At 33.7% G+C, this 15,687-nt stretch overlaps 3 protein-coding genes across 3 annotated transcripts in view; 1 reads left to right on the forward strand and 2 right to left on the reverse strand.

Annotated features, from left to right (window-relative positions):
- The window catches only part of LOC105173836, an 11,755-nt gene extending 11,667 nt beyond the window's left edge, over nucleotides 1–88 (forward strand). The window contains exon 12 of the mRNA XM_011095716.2: nucleotides 40–88. Coding sequence (XP_011094018.1) covers nucleotides 40–88 — 49 coding nt within the window. The remainder of the gene's footprint in view (nucleotides 1–39) is intronic.
- On the reverse strand, nucleotides 1,617–4,244 carry LOC105173838 (pectinesterase-like). Its single transcript, XM_011095717.2, has 2 exons — nucleotides 2,578–4,244; nucleotides 1,617–2,504 (listed from the first exon to the last, which is right to left on the reverse strand). The coding sequence occupies exons 1-2, from the start codon at nucleotides 3,653–3,655 to the stop codon at nucleotides 1,795–1,797; spliced, it is 1,788 nt and encodes a 595-aa protein (XP_011094019.1). The 5' UTR covers nucleotides 3,656–4,244; the 3' UTR covers nucleotides 1,617–1,794.
- LOC105173722 (sucrose synthase) lies at nucleotides 4,424–9,381 on the reverse strand. Its single transcript, XM_011095584.2, has 14 exons — nucleotides 9,193–9,381; nucleotides 8,081–8,223; nucleotides 7,836–7,962; nucleotides 7,592–7,743; nucleotides 7,304–7,496; nucleotides 6,880–7,215; nucleotides 6,705–6,800; nucleotides 6,447–6,620; nucleotides 6,247–6,363; nucleotides 5,968–6,134; nucleotides 5,657–5,881; nucleotides 5,009–5,572; nucleotides 4,787–4,925; nucleotides 4,424–4,686 (listed from the first exon to the last, which is right to left on the reverse strand). Exons 2-14 carry the CDS (start codon nucleotides 8,176–8,178, stop codon nucleotides 4,657–4,659), a joined length of 2,418 nt encoding a protein of 805 aa, XP_011093886.1. The 5' UTR covers nucleotides 8,179–8,223; nucleotides 9,193–9,381; the 3' UTR covers nucleotides 4,424–4,656.

The raw sequence follows: 15,687 nt of genomic DNA on the forward strand, positions 1-15,687 counted from the left end.
CCAGAGTCATCAGAGAGTGAATACTGTACTCTTACTCAGGCACAAGCTCTTTCTCAATGTATGCTGCACTCTAGCGTTGGCCCATTGAGCAAATGGAGCTGAATAGAGGCTGCACGTCTGTCGGCCTTCACATATTGTGAACACCTGGACTTGACAATATAGTAGAGAGAGAACAATGACTAAAGGAGGGATCAGACAGACTTGAAACGCACTCGACCGGATTATCTGAAACTGCTCCTATTTTTCTTGTGCCTTGCCTGATGTCGTTCCCATGGGAAGCTGGGATTTTTGAAAAATCAGAATGCAGCCAGTTTTGAGCGCTAAAGAATGTAAATAAGTCATACTATGTACACCATATAAACAAAAAATGTCATACTATGTGCAGAACACTAACAATGCTGCTCTATGGTTTTAAGTTGTAGCATAGATAGCTGTTGTATGTAAATTTCAGTGTTGTATGGTAGAATAGATCCACTGTTCAGTAGGTGGTTGGGGAGGGTAAGAATTACTTGTAAATTTATGACTGCTGCTCGGCTTTTTTTCTTTTGGTGTCAAAAAAGGAACCAACGGGACCATAAATCTTTCGAAATATATATAAAGCTACTTATATGGAAAGAACAACTAAGAGTAAATAAATTCATTAATATTATATTGAATGCTTTTAATTGTAACAACATTATTTATAATTTCATAAGGCATAATTTTGTCCTTCTAGTGCATGAATAAATTGCATAATCCATTGATAATAAATTAGATTTACACGAAAGATATTAGTTTCTTTTTAATTTTTCAACATTACTTTTTTATTTATTCATGTCGACTTTTATAACATATATTATATGTATGGTTATTGCATAGACACAAATATACTATATATTAAATATGCATGTGCTCTATAACATCTTTTCTTGATTTGAACTGTCAATTTTTCAATAGCAGTTATCTTTTTTATTTGTAATATTTTATTATTGGGATATATAGACAATTATGTCTTTGAGGTCACCAAAAAAAAAAAAGAAAGAATGTTGGTTTGCAATTTAAAGAGAAGAAATCATCTCTATATTTGCTTAAAGGAATAAAGAATAAACACTTATGAAAGTCCAATACTTTTTTGTATCTTTGGATATATAACAATTATTTTTAGGGTTCAAACCCCTCTTAAAAATATAGAATTACACTTTCCCTCAAAAAAAAATTTAAAACTATACTTACGTTCTTTCTGAAAATTAACATTGACACATGACCTCTTTTCATTAGAATTTAAACAAAAAATCCTGACGTAACTAAGAATTTATGAAAATATTAAGTGACTGGAAAAATTAAGAATTTATGTAATTTCTTTTGTTAAAGTCTTCATTTTTTTTTCAAATCATAACGTAAGGAGGTCAGGTGTAAATAGAGAATTTTTTAAGAAGGTGCAAATTTAATTTCAAAATTTTTTTGTAAAAAATAAAATTATATATATAACTTGGCATTTTTAAAGTGGATAAGTGCCAAGAAACTTGTCTAACTTCCAATTCAGATATCTTCAACCACATCGCATGCATCATCAGTTCTTAAAGTGTTTTTTTTTTTTTTTTTTTTTTTTTTTTTTTTTTTTTTCTGGTACAGCCTATAATGTACAATTGTGCATTGTTACTTTATTTTCTTCTGGATCTTGTCAAGAAAATTGTCATATTTCTTGTCAATTACTTGTCTGCTATGGCATGCTATAAACCTACAGTGTCTGAAATCCCTTTGCAATATAATTTCAGGCATCAATGTTTACAGAAATCCTATTCACAGCTGAGTGAACTAAGTTTCCTGGTGGTACAAAACAGCGAAGAGTGGGAATACAGTGGACTCTAACCAGTCATCTGCTCCATGCAAGAATTCTTCAGCTGTAAACTGCCTGACCATGTCTTCTGTGCAGTTCTTTCTATACCCTGCCCATGAAATTCTACGTCTCGTATCTGCTCCAGGTCCAGAATTCATGTACTCTATGTACTCAACGGTATCTAGATTGCTGTACTCATCCCACTCAAACCATCCTCGAGGATGTATTAAATCTCCCAGATAGCTGTTGACGACAATGGTCCTTGAGTAGTTTCTCCAGGGCCTGCCCAAATACGTCGAAATGTTTCTCCTTTGTGTCAGGTTAAATTCTTTTGCAGCCTCTATGGTGCAATTCTGTAGGCTGATCCCTGTATTCTGGTTAGGATCTTCTCTCCCTTGAGCAGTGATCATGTTGCTCTGACCTGGGATCGGTTTGCGTACGAGTATTGTGCAGTTCTGGAAGACTGCTGCTGCATTTCCAAAGATGAAATCTATTGTTCCTTGAATCAAGCAGTCCTGATAGTACTGACGCAGAGAATGTGCATACAGAGTGTCTTGATGGGAAACGATCTCACAACGATAAAATGCAGCATTGGAAGTCACCCTGAGAGCCACTGCCTGGTGCTTTTCTGGAGGTGCAGTGTTTTTTATGGTTAAGTCCCTGGCCAAGAATTTGTCTCCCAACACAGCTGGACATTATGCAAGAAAGTTAGTTCCAATTTGAACATGTTATATGATAAAAATTATAATGTGATAGCGTACTTAGTGTAGCAGATTCAAAGGTGGAAAATCCATCAACAAAATTTCTGGACCCTGTGATTATTGTTGAGTTCATCCCATCTCCAATCAACATTATATTGATCTTCTCTCTTGGAATCAGGACATTTTCTTTGTAAATCCCTGCCATTATTTTGATCTTATATATGCTCGTGCTCATATTCGGTGCTGCTGCAATCGCATCTCTTATGGTACTGTAGTTTCCGCTGCCGTCAGAAGCTACAGTCGCATATGGCCTTAACTTCCTCAGTGTATTCTTCTTTCGTCCACGAACAATTCTCTTATAATCAGGAAGTTCTTCCTGCAGCCCTTTGGTGATCATCATCTTTGGTTTCTTGACCATTTCTTGGATGCTTTTCTTCTCCACATGCTTTATCAGGGCCAAGCTATTGCTGATCATGTGGGAAATTGGAGTTAAGAAATTCTGAAGATGTTCTCTGTGACCCTTTCGAGTATCCGAATCCAGTTCTTCCAAGTCTAGAAACCCATTAATGCAAGTATTCTCATTAGTCATGGCCGCGCTCAAAAGGTTCTTGATGTTACCATACAATCTGTCAAGACGATAACCTGTCAAAGAAGCAAAAGACCTCAACTCGTTGGTGGCTTGTTGTAGTTCGTATAACGTCTGATCAAGCATTTCCATGCAATCCCTCAGGGCATTCTTCTCATGTAAGTTTAAATCTTGCTTAGTGAAATGAGCAACGATGCTATATCGGGCACCCTTCACATGGCTTGCCGTTCGGTTAATTGTGAACTCCAGAATCTTGAGGAAGCTTGTGAAGTTCTTGGACTTGGGCAGGGTGGATAAAGTGGAACGACATAAAGACGAATACAGAGTTTCTGGGCAGGCTTTCTTGATGAATGAATGCAGGGGAAAGGCCAGAGAAGGGGTCAACGGAGGAAGATGGTTTCTTGAATGTGAGGAAGAAGTCGAATTCTTCAGTAATAATGAAACAAGAACCGCAGCAAGGGGAAGAAGAACAATGAGTACGATCAGTTTTCTGTGGGTTTTTGATAGTTTCTTGGAGAATATAGAGTTCTTGATGATGTTTCTTGACTCCATTCCTAAACTTTGGAACGGAAGCTTTCAGTATCAGAAGTGGGAACGATAGAGAGACTGAAATAGAAACCAGAATAGAGACAATGCCTTCAACTGCCAAAGGGAAAACTAACAATAGTAACTTCTTTTTTTGTTTTTCCAGGAAATTTCAGGGTTTTCATCTCAGACTAGGATATTAGTTTCTCGTGCAATTCTTGAGTTTTATAAGTTGGAAGTAAACGTGATTATGAGATCAATCAGTTGGTTTAGGAAAAATGTATGTAGGTGAAGTTAAACATAAACATTGCCAACAAACAACTCTTGTTTTCAGATTATATTTCAAAAGTGTTGGAAGTTGATGGGTTCAATTGTATTTCTATGTTTTGAATGAAGAGACGAATTGTTCCTCTTTATTCACTTGAATAACATCATATTACAAGTACTTTTATATGCCTAAATACCTGACAATAATCATATAATTTCATACATAGAATAAATACAAAAACAAAATCCTATACATTAAATTATGTTTCTTTTAGTCCTTGGCAACACAGTCATAACTCTGGGCAGAAATTTTCAATTGATTTGAAACTTGGACTATTTGAACTAAACTTGCATAGCTCTAATTATGTATAAAATTCACCTAGAATGACAACAATTTGCATTCTAAAAGCATGTCCTAAATTCTGTTTAAAACGATGAGGCAAATTTAATTCTCTTGAAAATTCTCAACAGAAAGGAGAAGAGAGACCGAATCTTTTGATCTTTATTATATTATATACTCACGTCGCAGAATGTCAAAGTTACATATTTTGCTTCAATGGGACAAAGAAGAAGGTACAAAATTTTGAGGAAAGTTGGAAAGGATAAAAAGATACAAATAGCATCATCTTATGGGTCATAGCCCCATAAGACATTCAATTGAAAACCAAGAAGGAAAATAAGGCAGAAGCCTTTGGAAGGCTTCTTCCAGCAATTTCAATTCTCTTTTATTTGGCAGCAGCAGAAGCATCATTTTGTTTCTTTTACTCAACTGCAAGTGGAACAGCTTCGGCCTGAAACAGAATTAGCACAATTTTAGTCAAATTTACAAAACTTTTGGTTTTACTCGGAATAAATCTCAAGAAAATTGCAGAAGCGGGACTTAAGACTTACCAACTTACGGAACTTGAGCGCGTAAAACATTTCAAGGTAGCGTCTGATCTCACGACGATCGAGCTTGGAAACGTATTTCCAGAATCCATAGACTCCGGCCAATGTCAACAACCTGTCTGAATAAATCTGCCATGTGTACCTGCAGAAAAAAAGTGAACAAAGATCAGTTCTGGATGAGGTTTACTCTACCAAATTGTGTATTGTTAAACAAGATTTTCTTACTTCTCCTGGATACGTTTCAGGCCGCCCGCTGAAATGGTTTCCCAATGAGAAGGGTCATGCTTGCACTTCTCAAAGAAATCAACAAGAACCTCAGCAACCTGTTCACCGTTGTATGGATCGATGTGGAACCCAGATTTTCCATGGACAATGATCTCAGCTGGACCACCGTGGAGAGTTGCAAAAGTCGGCAGACCACAAGTCATGGCCTCGACAACGGTCAGACCGAAGGCCTCGTAGAATGCTGGTTGCACAAAAGCACCTCGTGTGTCAGCAATGTAGCGGTAGAGTTCACCATTCCTCACACGGTTCATTTGGGATGAAATCCATCTGAATTGGCCATTCAGCTTGTAGGTTTCTATGAGGCTGTACATCTTTTTCATCTCCGCTTGTTCTTCCAAGTCCTTAGATTCTTTTCTTCTGTCACCACCAACTACGACAAGGTTAACTAATTCCCTGAGTTTTGGACTCTTGGCATACAATTCCACCAGTCCCGTCAAGTTCTTCACGCGATCCAATCTTGCCATGGTGAATAAAATGGGCTTTTTCTTGTCTTTCAGCACACACCTATCCCACAATAATCAGTTCTATTTATCCACAGATATAAGAGAGAAATTGAGTATCAGTTGCAGAGCGAAGATGGCGACTTACAGATGCTCCTCATTTTCAACATCGCTATAGAGAAGCTCCTCGATTTCAGGGTGGAAAGCTGTAAGTCTCTTTTCCTTCTCTGTATACGGGAAGTAGAGGTTCATATCGGCTCCTGGAGAGACAATGTTGAATTTTGGGTCGAACACATCAATTCCGTGGACAACACGGTACAATCCAGGCATTGTGAATGCCATGTGGCTCTCGTATTGTCCAACGGTGTCCTTACTGAAAACACGAAAATAACAAAAGTTTTAGACTCCCGTATAGTACTAATTTAACTACAAATATTTCAGCAGGCTGAAAATTCGAACCTTCCGGCAATTTCTTGGAATGTGCTGGTGATGATGAAGTCAGTGTGATTCATTGCATAGAGATCAGCAGTAAACTGGCATGAGAAGTGATACTTCTCATCGAAATTTTTCAGGTAAATGTCAGAATCAGGATATTTGGTTTTCTCCAGTGCATGAGCAATGGTACACTGTATAAAAATCAGAAAGGAACAAAGAAAAGCAAGAATCAGTCTTCCGGCAGTTAACCCAGCAAAAGTAGTACCATCGTTAAGAAAATTGCAGACTTCATATAGCACATACCTGTGTTACCCCTAACTTGTGAGCCAGCAAGGAGGCTGCAAGATTTCCCTCACTATAGTTTCCAATGATCAAATCTGGCTTGGCTTGCAATTCTGCGGTAATTTCCTTGGCGACGTCCTAAGAAATTAGAAGGCTAGAACTTTAGCATTTGCCGACGAACACATAAAGCATGAACGTGTAGACGAAAGCTGTCTTCTCACCTCAGTAAAAGTTTCCATGTATGGCCAAACCTCAAAGCGGGAGATCCATTTGCGTAAAATTCCCTTCTCAGTTCTAAACGGAACTCGAAGAATATGTGAGTGCTCGGTTCCAAACACTTTCTCAAGCCGTTGGCCGCAGGTAGTCCCCACTGCATCTGGGAGCAACCGAGTTACCTACATACCACAACAAGATTGAGCATTACAGAAAGAAACATAAACAACTTCCATCAAGAACTATAGATGTTCGTGGAAATTTACAATGAGAATTCGTGGTTTGATATCAAGTCCTTGCTCCTTGATACGTTTAAGCATCTCGCGCTCCAATGCAGGGACTTGATCCAAAATGTAGACAACCTGAAAGAGTAAAGAATGGGATGCTCAAAACGTGCAGAACTAAATTCAACGAAAACAGGGATCTCTATCTCCTACATACCTGGCCACCAGTATCAGGGTAGCCCAAGACATTTTCTTGAGCAAAGTAACCATGTGGGGAAAGAATAACGACATTGAAAACCATTGGAATTCTGCCGAGGAATTTCTCAAGAGTGCAGGAGTCAGGAGCTTCAAGAAGGTCGAGAAGCATCGAGATCATCTCCGAGACTCGCGCTGCAGTATCACCCCATCCTCTCTCCAATCCGATCTCTTGGAACTTATGCTCAAAATCTGCATATGGCGTCTCCGGAGGCAGTGTTGAGAGGTACTCCTCTGCCTTCCGCAGAACAGCTTGCAGAGAATTAAGGTTCCGTATTCTATCATTCAGCATCATCGTCTGTGCAAGAAAACCAAATCACACCATTCAATACAATAAGTTATACAATGATATGAAAGAAAAATCGGAATATGGTATCAAAATTCACCTTTCCCTTGTAATGGTGCATACGGAGAAAATCGAGAAGAGGGGTCATGCTCTCTTTGTCATGGAACATTTTGGCCGAGAGGTGCCGGTTGAGGAACTCAACTCCATTACCAATGGACTTGGTGAGAGTCGGCTTGGGAAAAGATGCGGTGAATGGTTCAAAATCCAGCTCAAGAACAAAGTTGCCATTAGCACTGCAGCAAAACAGAGTGTATTTCTCAAAAAAACAAATAAGATAAGAGATAAACAGCATGAAAGAAGCAGAAATAATAAAGGGCTCAAAACCTACGTTCCATTGACAAGCACTTCTTTGAACTGCAGATACTCTGGCACGGTGAGTTCCTCGACAACTAGTGCGTTAACATTGACTCGGACATATTCCCAAACACCGGGCCTCAGTCGAATAGCAAGTGCAACCCATGGAGGGAACACAATTGCTTCCTGGCAGAAGAGAAACGAGATGGTGTTTTAAGAGTACAGTATTGATTACAATCAAGAATTCCAACCAAAGGGATCAAATGGCTCAAACTTACTTGTGTGCTCTTCAGGACTTCTTTGAAGGCATGATCCTGCAGTTTTTCCTTGTCGGCTGCGCAAATTGCTTCAAACTCAGCCATAAGCTGATGAGGTTTCAGAATTCCTTTCCCGTGGGCTTCAATCCTGCAACAAACCGCAATTCATTCAGCAAAGCTTATGCCATGAACTGATCGATCTTCGAATTATTTACAAAACTTGATCAAGAACAGAGAAACAAGTTAAACATATGAACATAATTTACCTTGATAGAAACAGTAAAATCTCATTGCGATGAGCAGCAAGGGTGGCATCCAGGCGCTCGCGCAGGCTGTGAACACGAGTCAGAACACGTTCCGCCATTGGCGATGATCGATTCAGCTAACAAATTCTTGGACAAACTTTCAACTGTAAGACAATTAAAGGTTAGAAATTGGTTACATATGCTTATCCGGAAGAGCAGCTTATTAAATAGAATAAACAACCAGAGTTTAGTCAATGAGCCACCTATTTAGTTCAATCTAGAATAGCTGAAATTTCCAAACCTGACACCTCACTATTACCCAGAAGAAGAAATTTATTAGACATCATCACCTAACTGAATAAGGAAGCATTACGTGACAAACAAGAAAATTGCATGATTTAAACAAATCCAGCGAGTAAGTAAACAATACAGTATAGATACCAAACTGATCTTGTCTGTTCATAAACAAATACTTCTATCCATCCAGCAAGAATTCAACATCTAGTATTCCAAGGTTAGATATTGACTAAACTGTTAGAGAACTCTGAATCAGATAGGACACAAACATGTGTCTTAAGATAAACAAACAAAGTCCAGGGACACTAGAGAGGATGACACCTTTCTGAATATTAGCAATTAAGAACAGAACAGAGCCCAGAAATGCAAAAAATACTATGTTCTTCCTTCCAACCTTAATGGTCATCATAGGTAAAATGCACCATAATTGCAAATACATAACAAGAAACTAATCAGCATTCGAACCGAGGTTTGCAGGGAAAGTACTGAGTCCGAGAATGTAAGTTACAAGTCTAAGTTACAGCAGCAAGATACCATTTTTTCACCTGCCCATCTCAAAGATAGGGACAAGAAGACAACAAGAAGTTGCAGCATTGAAAGAAAAGCAGAGTCCTTGATCATCTTGCGTAGTTACAAGAAAAATCAAGAAGCCAAGTTAAAGAAAACTCATTCGATACTCCCAAGTTACTAGAACAGAATTGCATATTCATTCTATAACACAGAATCCAATGAAAAGAGAAATCAAGGAAAGCCCAAGTTCCCCTTTCTCCATTTGAGAAACACACCGAGAAAAGTGCAAGAAAACCAAAATGTGGAGACGTACTCTCTTTTCTTACCTTATAGAAACAATAACTCAGCAAAAAGAGCCAATCAGGGCTCAGAATCAATGAACTAATGGGAAGAAAAGAAGAAAAGTATGGGACAGAGAAATTGAAAAAGGAGTATAGCAAACAAACGCAAGAAAGAGGGACGCTACAGAAGGAGCAAATGAAAGAGTTTTGCCTGTGATGGTGGAGAATGGAAACCAAGAACCCTCCTTATATACACCAAAAAAAAGGGGGCCATATTCCAAAACCACTATCTCCCAAAACTATACACACAAATGGGTTATGTGAATGATGGTTTTTTAGTAGAGCGGTAAAGCTGGTGGCTGGTGGCCGGTGGCACTTCGCATTTCGTGAAAGAGAAAATTCTCCTTCATTTCACCTTCCTCTCTATCAAAAAAGATAAAATCTTTTATTCTAATTTCTCACCTAAAACCACTGACGATCATCATTAGCAAACCCCTGTTTCAGTGCTGGTAATCAACAGTGACTAATCCGGTGGACCCATTTGTTTAATGATGACTTTTTATCCACTTTGCTTCTTCTTCTTCTTCTTCATCGCCCTTTTGTTTATATTATAATGGCACATTTATCGTCAACATGGAATAGTTTTTGATTTCAAGAAAGGTACGGTAATGTTATTAGTTTATTCGCGTCAGTCACTCACTACGTTGGAAGAACAGGGAAGTATATTATATATATATATATACAAACAGTGTTACATACAATCCCTGAAGACGCACATGCGAGGGGTTGGGGTTAATACTACTTTCAGTATTTTGAGAGGAAAATGTGGTGTGCTGTGGGTGTGGGAGTTTGCAGAGTTTTATGTTGTCTTTGACTTTGTTGCAGCTTCTGCTGGTTTTAGGCTACCTCCAACAACCTCCTCACTCGCTCCCGTGTATTTTGATTTATCGACGAATTCTAATTCAAATTAAATTTTATCAAATATAAATTAATTATATAATAAAATAAAATACACTTATTATGTAATTACTTTTCGAACGAATATGATTTGAATAAAAAATTTTCATAATTCATTATAAAAAGAGTAAACTAGTAATTGCATGATGTGAGCTTTCATGAAAAAAATCCCCACCCCACCATATCGCTAGGATTGGATTTTTTATTTCACTTTAAACCTACGCATCATCTGTATAAAGTTACATTATTAGTTTTATTTAAGAAAATATATATAAAGATTACATTAATAATTTTATTTAAAAAAATATTTGATATATGTGACGTATATATGTAAAATGTGATAAAAAAATGCAATTGAAATTTCAATGCACAAAAATCCAATCAAAAATTTGACATATATATTTAAAATGTGATAAAAAAATGCAATTGAAATTTCAATGCACAAAAATCCAATCAAAATTTCACCGCAGCCTGATCATTATTATCATTAGATACTTGATATATGTGCTTAATTTTATATTATATAAATTTAAATTATTTATGTCAAAATATTTTTAATTAATTATATAAAAACAAAATTAAAGAAGTATGAACAATAAAACTAATTTTATTTCATTATATGATAAAATAAAATTCAACTAAGACTATCATAAAGTAAATATGTGCTTTAAGGATAAATAAGTAAAAAGTTATAAATAATTTAAATTTTAAAAAAATTAAATTAAATTAATTAAAAGAAGAGGAAAAATAGAAGGGACTCGTTATTTTTTAAATACCATGACAACATCCTTGGTTAATAATTATTTTAATCTATTTCTTTGGTGCAATATCTATATTTATAATTCATAATGTTATAAACTTCTTATCGTTATAATTTTGAATTGTAAATAATAATAGTAGATAAGTTGATAAAATTGACATATATATATTTATCATTAATAAAAATTTTAAAATTATTTAACTTTGCTAACTTAATTATGAAGTGATTCTATCCATGATGATTATATTTCTCTTGAATAAAAACTAATAATTATAAAAGAAGAAAATAAATATATTTTTAATATATACTAATTAATATTTTTTCTTATTGTTTATGTATATTTAGGTACATAATATTCAGATATTGTAGTTCATCATTCATCAAATATTAAGTAATCATATCAGTTATATATAGTATCTTCTACGAATATTATGACTATATTATAAGAGCTATAGCAAATAAACAATTCAGATAATGTTTCGTATTATTGGATATAATGTACAATAATTGACATTTATATTAATGATAATATCAATCAGAAATTTTTTATTCATTCAATAAATAAAATGTTAATTTAGATTCTTTTGGATAAGTACTAATTTTTTTATTTATCTAAAAACTTATTAATTTTCATTTGACATAATGGAGCTCATTGAGATTATCCAGATCAATTTATATATCACTTAGATGAATAGTTTCAATGATTCTATTTTATTATATATAGATATATAATATAATAACAACATTTAATTATATAAAAAAGTTTATGTGGCATCAATAACCAGACAACACTCTACATAATAATATGACATCTATAACAAAGGGCTATATGCCATTTAATCCCTTGTGATATGTAAAATGAGCAAACACCTCTCCGTGTTTTAAAAATAAAACAAATTCCCGCCTATCAATGATTTAGATAGGGGGGTAATTTGCTTCTTTTTCCAAAATACAGAGATAATTTATTATTTTATTTTTTACAGGGAATCTTTTGCTCGTTTTTTCATATTGCAAGAGGTAAATTGCATTTTTTTTCCCATAACAAATAATAATGTTGGTTACAAAATAATATGCGTGTAAATGAAGCTGCTTTAAGATTATTGATACAAAAACAAAAGAAGCTACTTTAATATTTCTTTGGATTGATTATGCCTTACTTGTTCCACATAAACTCAAATACCAACAACATTCAAAATTTCAAAAACAAAAAAGAAAAACTCAAATACAACAAAATTACACGTTTTTAGATACTTGGAATCTTTTGAATTTTTGTAGGGTTCTTTTAATATAGTATATTATTTATTATACCGTTCAATTAATTAAAGTTTTGACAAACTGATTCAATACATCAATAATTCAAATCATTGAATACATTCAAATGAGACAAAGGGATAAAAGTATATATTACACGAGTAGACATATATCCACCTTCTTGGGGCTTGAATTCACAATTTTTTATTGTGTGACCTCAAACCATACCAATCGCGCAAGGCCTCGTTGGCTGCATTTTGATAGTTGATTAATTCATTTATTGTGTTTGGTTATTTAATAATTTATATGAATGGATATCTATACTATTATAAAAAAAAAAGAAATATTATAAATAAAGTAATTGATGTTGACATTGCTGATAAGATAACTAAAATATTCAACTTCTTACGTTTTTATTTTGATAATTTTTATTTTTATTTATAATATATTTTAAAATATTAAAAAATATATATTATATACACAAAAACAACGTATCATATCAGCTATTAAAAAAAATCAATTAGCTCGTAAAAAAAACACCTGAAAAAGTGTATGGCGTTGCATGGGATGCTCGCCTCTTTTGCAAGGAGGCGTAGGTCCCGTGACGTGGGTCATATGCCTCATAAATTTTGTAATTTAATAATTTTAAATACTTGAGTAATATTAAAAAATAAAGAAAAAAAGAAATTTAAAGCAAGTTTGGGAAAAGTTATTACGAAATAAATATCTAAGTAAAAAAAAGCATAATAATTCATCGTAAAAAATACTTTGGAAACATCAAAATCGTGATTCGGATAATCCTTTTTTTAATTCAAAAAGGAACAATTAAAAAAGACATTAGACTCTTTTATTATATTTAAAATAAAATAACAACTTGACAAACAAAGAAAAAAAATTAAGAGAAATGAACAACATATATATAGAGGGTAAATGTAAATGACCTCTTAAAATTTATATCTAAATCACTTAAATCCTCATTGAGTTCGCATTTAGTGTAATTTTAATTCTCGATCAATTTTATGGTAAAATAAATTATTGAAATTTGGTCATGTGGTGAGCATATGCTGAATTTTGAAGGGTAAATGCGTCATTCTTTACCTATTAACACACGAAAAAAATTAAGTGAAAATAACTTGCTTTAAAACACGCTTTGACAGAAAATTTAGAAAAAAGGTAACTTTTTAATCAAAATTATAAGATCAACATGAAATATTTTTACTTTAATGATATATCTATATATATAGAATAACACGTTTACGTTTAAAAATTTTGCATATTTATGTCATGTGATCAAATTCTCGATATTTTTTTGACAGAAAATTTGATTGAAAGATTGAACTAACATCATATATAAATTTTAAAGATGATAAAAAATTAGAAAATAAAAATAAGAAATTAAAATGATTTTAGATAAAATCTGAGGAACAATTTATGAAATTTATTATAGATAAATCTAATTTTTGCGTCAATACTTATTTTATAATTAATTAAAAAAGGTGTAGTATTATTATAAATTCAAACATCAGATACGCACAGTTGGCAGCAGGGGGGAGATATCGGTGATTGTAAGGTGTTTTACGTAAACGTGGCATGTGATGATAGGACCGTCAAGGACTGAGGCAAACCGACACATTTGATGTGGACTTTATTCCAATAGCGTATCTTATCATCCCTTTTCCCTAATCGGACATCTCCCACACTCTCTTCCAACATTTGTCTTCGAATTTAGGTGTTGGCGGGATTAAGCCTACGTCATGATTTTTGTGTATTAATTTTTATATAATAAAATATTATTTTTATATGATAATAGATCAATTACGAAGACCCTTACTAATACCCATGAAATAGGTACAATTTTTTTAGCGAACCCATGAGAACGCCACCCTTATTTTCTCATTTTTTATAATTAAAAGTAAATAAATAAATATAGCAATAAATCCCACTATAAAATACTAATAGATTGAAAAGTTTCTTGAAGAAAAGAAAATGTAATGCATCCCATGAACTTTCAAAAATGGGAGAACGTGGCTCTGATGCAGAAGACAATGAGCCCCCGTCCAAATGCAAGAGTGATTTTTTTTAATTATTTAGAAAAAATTGATGCGCACTAATGCTTTTTACACGAGGTAAAATTGCAAATGATCCAAAACCCTGTCGTTTGTGAACAAATAAAAAAAACTAAAATCCTATCAAGATATAAAGAATAACAACAAGAAATCTTTACATTGCCACTATTTTCTGCTCTCCACTTTCCGAAAAGTAGAAATTACCTATAAAAAGAGTTGTGTAGTTTTCAACAACACTGTGCAATGCTTTATTAACTCTGAAAGTTTCAATTATTGCTTCTCTTTCGAATTCGCCCAACCTTCTCATCGGCCACCAATTATTTATTTAGGAAAAACACAAAAGGTATTAATGAAACCAAAAATCATATTGATTCGAGTCGAGGTAAGATAACTTTCTTATTGTGGGTTGACCTGCAACACAGTTATTAACTCTATTTGCTTAGAGTTATATAAACATCGCAGAATTATATCTCTCATTCATAAATGCATATATGTATTATGTCAAGATTTGTATAGATTTCACAACGGGCCTTTAGATGTGTTGAGGATCAACAACTGACGTGATAGGTTAGGCGGGTCGAGACGAGCTTGATCTGAGTAAAACGATGATAAACATAGACTAAAATTAAAAAAAAATGAAATTTTTTTCAATATATTTGATCATCGACGGATAACTATATAAAATATGTACCAAACCTAAAACATACGACAACATTAGGCAATTAATTCTTTTTCCCACTGAAGATTAGTTATGGATGTGGAACAACTAAATTATTTAATAATTTAAACTGTTAAAAAGGAGAATCATTTAACATTTAATATCTTAACACGCCGTCTTGCACATAATTTTTTTTTTTTTTATAAATGAGTAACAATGTTAGTTCGAAAACAAAACCTCTTGTTTGCCTGACTAGTTCTATCAAACGGTCGCTTCATATAAAAATTTTAACTTATTAGTTAAAAAGAATCATTATTTAATATTTTATATATCCTTTCTTGATAAGAAAAAATAAGAAAAGAAAAACTATTCTCTCCTTTGAATCAAACATGCATATAGATATATATATACCAGAATGTTCTAATTCTTGGAACCAAACCCTAAAACTTTTTCTTTCCTATTTTTTTCAAATGTTCGAATCTTGTTGTTCTTTTCCAACCTAATTTTGCATGCATATATATTCTAATTCTAGCTTGCATGTTGCACAATTGGAATAATATTTATGATTTTATGTAACATTGGAAATTGATGCACGGGTTCTGGCTTCTGGCTATCCGAATCTCAGAGCATCATATGCCTAATAATTATATTGTCTATTCTTACATTATTATCCAACTCGAATTCGCTTTTTCCCCGAAAAAGACCACTTTTCGGTTCCGAGAGTTCTTGCATCCAATGGATTTTATGGAAAATTTTTCTTCGAATTTGATTTAATTAAATTTTACTTAATTATTTGATAAGTATAATATATTTTTTATGTGATGAGTGTTAATTTAGAAATAATAATC

This window comes from Sesamum indicum, linkage group LG11, assembly GCF_000512975.1.
Source record: "Sesamum indicum cultivar Zhongzhi No. 13 linkage group LG11, S_indicum_v1.0, whole genome shotgun sequence".
NCBI classification, from domain to species: domain Eukaryota; kingdom Viridiplantae; phylum Streptophyta; class Magnoliopsida; order Lamiales; family Pedaliaceae; genus Sesamum; species Sesamum indicum.